Genomic DNA, 5,438 nt, shown 5'->3' with positions numbered 1-5,438 from the left:
TATAGGGATTAGGGATAATACATACAGACCCGTCAATTATTGCAATGTCTGTTCTTATCGGTAGACAGTAAAGTCATATATGTACGATCTTTATCGCAAAAGTATCTAACATCTGTATGATTGAACGATGCTTATCGAATATGATTCCACGAAATATTTATCCAGACAATGATTGGACCATTTGATAAATTTTTCGAAGATTCTCAAGGCATAGAAGTGCTTAATTAGGAAAGTTTTTGTGGTTGAGGTTTTTGAAAGATTGGAGAAGATAATCTGTCGGATTGGTTTTGCTCATCTTGCCGGAGATGCCATTTTTCCGGTGGAACAATCGCCGGAGTTAGGAAGTCTGGCCTTTGTTGTTAAAACTGGTGTTTTGTCGAACAAAACCTGAATATGAGCCTTTGTATGCAGTGGTAGTTTGGTGGTAATTTAATTTGGGAAGACGACGGTGGAAAATAACTGAAAAAGAAAACAAAAAATAGTAAAATAAAAGAAAAATAACGTGGAAAAGAAAAACGTGAATTGAATTGCTCCCACTTAAATCTGGTTTTGATCTCTCGAGATGATAATTATCGGCATCGAATCGAAGTATGTAGCTGAAAAAATAGAATAATTAAGTTGGAAGGGGTTGCTTTGGTTATCAGGATCGATGGACAGACAAGGATATTTCATGAGTTGGATATTAGTCGGGATAATTAATCTAACATTTTAGTATAAAATGGTTCTCGAGATTGACTAATACTACCTATAATCAAATGCGGAATAAAATAATCTGCATTTTATCACGGAATTGTTAACTTTTATCCCACCAACCAAACTCGACGGCTTTGGGTTTAAGCACAGTGCATGAGGTCATGAACAAAGTTCCATTATTAGGGGATGCAATACTAGTACACATTAAAGTTCACTTAAGAAAAATTAAACTTAGCTAACTACTCCTCATCTGACGATGAAGAAGAATTAGTAGCTGCGAAATACTTTAGTTAATTCCAAAATCAAGCATCTTGATATTTGGTCAAAGACAACTGCTTGATGAATTGCACGACAACTTCAACAGAGTTGTTAGCAGCAAGGGTGATGAAGGTGGCGGCCTCATTGTCGGCGTCGCCACCGCCGGCCAAGTCGGAGAGGGCGCGGATAACGATGTAAGGTGTCTTCTGCTGGTAGCAAATGAGAGCCACTGCTGCACTTTCCATTTCCACAGGACTCACATCAAATTTGTTGTAGATGAAGCTCCTGTAAGCTGCATTGTCTAAGTATATGCTTGCACTTGTTCCTCTGTGTACTCTTGCTACCTTTGGTGTATGACTCAAGCATGTTTTTGCGTCTATACACTCTTCTAATTTCAATCCCTATATAGTTTTACATTACAATATGTCTTGTTAAGCTTTTTTTTTTCTGGAATAAAAGAGGAAAACATGCAGTCTACTTACACACATCAACAAATATTCAGTATTTACTAGCTAGCTATTACTTCCTTACAAGATAAGTGTGCTTTTACTTTTTTAGTGATAATTTGACTAATTTTCAAAAGTTAAATTGACTCAAAAACTATACTAGAAAAACTGTAAATTGCCATCCTTGTCAATATAATAAAAAAATACATTCTAATATGTTTGTCAAAGTTCTTATAAAGTAACGTAATTTGAGACGGATGGGTATCTTATAGCAAACACGAGTTACTTTATAAAGACGATGAAATAGGGTTGTATATCTTCACGTCCACTTCAAATTTATCTAACGTATCTAGAAAAAAGGGTCAGCAATAAAAATTATTTCCTATATATTGAGAGGAGGGTCGTCGGTGTTTGTGCTTTGGAGGGGAGGGGGGGTTGATTTTTCATTACTCTAATATTTAACGAATACAGAATCCTTTCAGATTTTTTCTACGCTACAACGAATTAACAAACGCTAAGTGTCTAGCTAGTTTTGTCTTTGTCTAGCTAGTTTTGTCTTGAACCAAGCAATTTAAAACTTGTATTATGACCCTCCCAACTAATTATTACGACCATCAAAATATTTAAATTAAATTATCGTACGACATACTCCACTACAACTTGATATTGTAAATGCTTTAGATTTAAAAAAAATATGCGATCCATCCGCCTACTGACACGGTTCGGATTACGAGGGTCAACCTTTTCAACTTTTGGTGTGACGGGCATACGATCTTTAAAATTTTGAAATAAAGTCTATATATTTAGAAACATCATAAAGATTATTACTATAAATCACAGTAATTAATATTTTAAAATAGTTAAAAGGCAAATAAAAAAATCACAATTAAGAAAAACTTATTTGACTTAACTGGTCAGGGAATATAATTTATTACCTCGAGTTTCTTGGCGATTGCAAAGTACTGAGGGTCAACAGGAACCCAAAAGATATGTTGTCTTTCCTCAGGAGTGCCAAATACAGGGAATACTTCTTCCGGTTGGTACCAAACATTGTTAAGAAGATTGTTATGTGAGTTGCAATTTGTCACATTCACAGAGTATTTGGAAATTTTCAAGTATCCAATATCTCTCGTGTAGTCTCCATTCACCTCAAGGGGTAGTTCATTCTGAGGGCCATCTCCATATTTCTGCAGTTTTTTTTATATAAGTTTGTCTTTTGTCAAATTCAGCAGTAATAAAATGGAATTAAGAACAAAAGATTATTTTTTTCTATTTTAACTTAATTGTTCTTCTATCGTTGTTGTTATTTTATTTTGCATAATTCCGATAAGAGTAACTTAAAATTAAAAAAAAATTATCTTCAATTTTAACATGAAAATGACGTAGCTTTATCAGTTTTATTTTATTAAATTTATCAAAAACTTATTTTGTATCAAATATATACACAACAAACACTAGTCCGTTTGTTTAGAAAATTCTTATACGAACGTAACTTCTACGAAAACTGTTGGATCTTGGTCAAGAATTTGGTTCAAGAACGTTAAACTTTTTTTCTACTACTTATAACTTGTTTGACCAAGTTTCCGAAAAGTCAATGGTTTTTTTTGGGGGTTAAAAATAGTTGCATAAGCTATTTTTAAAGAAGATTTCCCTCTAGAAAACTTGGTCAAGCGCAAATTGATGCTCTAATATTAGCAAAAGTGCTTTTATAAATTGATTAAACAAATACAAATGACTATTTTTCAAAAGTATTTTTTCAAAAAACAATTATAACAAAAAAAAAAAGCACTTTCTATAATAAGCAAATTTTGGAAGCTTGGACAAACAAGAATTTAATAAGTATATTTTTGCTATCCCAAGCTTTGACATAGTTCAAAGTTACTTGTAATGGAGATTAGATGGTTTGACTTTAATTTGTTCAAAGAAGCACCTTTTTTGGAAATAGACGTTTTGTGTGTGTGTGTGTATTGTCACGATAACTCCATTAAAATGTATGGAAAAGTAGCCAAAAACCTGCCAATTCCAAAGAGCAGTATGTGCCCAGTACTGAGGAATAGCAACATCTCCAATATGGAGAGAGGGATTTGCATTTCCTGCAATTCCATAGTGCACCACACCTTTAACCTTGAACAATGCTAGCAACAGTTGTGTTGTTATGCCTGCATTTAGCTGAAAGTAATGCAAAAAGAAAATTCAAAAGCTCAAAATTAGAACGTACGTCCTTCGTACAACTTCAAATCCATATATATTACTTATAAGGAGTAATTAGTATCACATAAAAAAAGGAAAGAGAAAATACACACACCATGGCAAGTCCAGTCATAACAAGAACAACAGGCTGGTTATCAATATATCCAAACCGAAATCTCCTCCCTTCCATGATTAAAGAAGGAAACAATCAATAAGCAAGTGAATAAAAGAAACATATATTTAAGATTTTGTGTTGTAGAACATTAATTAACTAATTAACTCAGTAGTATAATATGCTTTTATATTATGTTACCTGCATAGTCAATGGTAAGGTTAGTAGGTTTGTAACTAGGGTGTTGAAGAAGAGGATTCATCTCAAACAGGTTAGGAATGACTAATCCCAAGTAAGGTCCTCTTCTGTTAGCCATATCAATCAATTTTTTCGTCTTTCCAGTTGCTGCACCATTTGCTTCTTCTAGGGTTAGTACCACGAAAACAAGAAACAGTGCAAGAAAAAGTTTGGAAACTGCCATATTGGTAGACAGTTTGACAAGTTAATTGGGAGAAGAAGAGAGTATTAAGATTGAAGGTTGAGAAGGGAAGCCAAACAACCCTATGTATTTATAATTACATGTCGCATCCTGACAGCTCCACTACGTTTTTATATTTGAATTTTGTATTACAACACTAGTATTATCCTATCAATATCCAATTTCTTATTATATACTCCTTTTGTCACATTGCTGTATTTAAAAAACTCTATATAATTTCTCATTTTACTCTTAATGAGATAATTTATACACTACTAGAAATTCGCTAAAAACTAACCAAATATTTCCGACCAACGTTGGTCGGTCAAAAAAAGCGACCAAAAACCGTCCAGGTTGGACGGAAACTGGGGAAAAAAATTATATTTTTTTAAAACTAAATACCGACTAACGTTGGTCGGTAATTGATCAACGAATTGACCCAGCTGGTCAGTCAGACAAGAAAATTTTGGATTACCGACCAACGTTGGTCGGTAATCTGGACCCAATTTTTTAAATTTTAATAATTATTTTATTATTTAAAATATTTTATAATATTTAAGAATTTATATTTAAAATTACCGACCAACGTTGGTCGGTTAATGAGGGAAAGCATTTATCGACCAACTTTGGTCGGTAATTGTTATTTTCTGCAAAATAACTAACCAAAGTTGGTCGGTTATTACGTCAACATTGGTCAAACTTTTGAATTACTTTTATATTTACTATCTAAATAATATAAATGTAATCCGTTAACACTTTTGTAATACAAATAATGAATACACTAACATATACTATATATAACATGCTGTATATGTAGTTAAAGTAGTACAACGAAGCGTGTGTTTCACACACACAAACATATACTATAACAAGATATATATATATATATAGTTAAAGTATTACAATGAAGTGTGTGTGTGTGTGTGTGTGTGTGTGTGTGTGTATATATAGAGGTATAGCCGTATACACAAAAACATACTTCACTGTAATACTTTAACTATTTATATAGCTTGTTATAGTATATGTTAGTGTGTATATATATAGCTTGTTAAAGTTTGACAATGTTTGACCTATTAATTTAACTCGTTTACTTAATACTAATAACTTCTTTCATTTATTTAATTTGTGATATTTATTTAATTTGTGATCCATATATATATATATATATATGTCAAAGATGTTTAGTATTAATTCTTCTATTTTTCATTCATTCATCACTAATAATGCATGACATAGATTAATCGATATAGGTCGAGACGTTTTATTTTTACTATTAGTCGATATAGGTCAAACGTTTTATTTTTAATATTCATCGATGCAT

General features: G+C 32.3%; 1 protein-coding gene across 1 annotated transcript; it reads right to left on the bottom strand.

Moving 5' to 3' along the window:
- Positions 1-847: 847 nt before the first annotated feature.
- On the bottom strand, positions 848-4,213 carry LOC107769361 (bark storage protein A). Its single transcript, XM_016588571.2, has 5 exons — positions 3,901-4,213; positions 3,703-3,770; positions 3,411-3,566; positions 2,333-2,584; positions 848-1,352 (listed from the first exon to the last, which is right to left on the bottom strand). The coding sequence occupies exons 1-5, from the start codon at positions 4,118-4,120 to the stop codon at positions 996-998; spliced, it is 1,053 nt and encodes a 350-aa protein (XP_016444057.1). The 5' UTR covers positions 4,121-4,213; the 3' UTR covers positions 848-995.
- Between the last annotated feature and the right edge of the window lie 1,225 nt (positions 4,214-5,438).

The sequence above is a fragment of the Nicotiana tabacum genome, chromosome 23 (assembly GCF_000715075.1).
Source record: "Nicotiana tabacum cultivar K326 chromosome 23, ASM71507v2, whole genome shotgun sequence".
NCBI lineage: Eukaryota > Viridiplantae > Streptophyta > Magnoliopsida > Solanales > Solanaceae > Nicotiana > Nicotiana tabacum.
Note: the sequence above shows the minus strand (reverse complement) of the source record. Positions and strands in the feature narration are given on the sequence as shown.

Excerpts from the sequence above, each read along its gene's own strand:
- LOC107769361 (XM_016588571.2), bottom strand. The coding sequence starts at position 4,120 with ATGGCAGTTTCCAAACTTTTTCTTGCACTGTTTCTTGTTTTCGTGGTA. Across the intron at positions 3,567-3,702 it reads TTATGACTGGACTTGCCATG|CTAAATGCAGGCATAACAAC; the intron begins GTGTGTGTATTT and ends CATTACTTTCAG. Across the intron at positions 2,585-3,410 it reads CTGCTCTTTGGAATTGGCAG|AAATATGGAGATGGCCCTCA; the intron begins GTTTTTGGCTAC and ends AAAAAACTGCAG.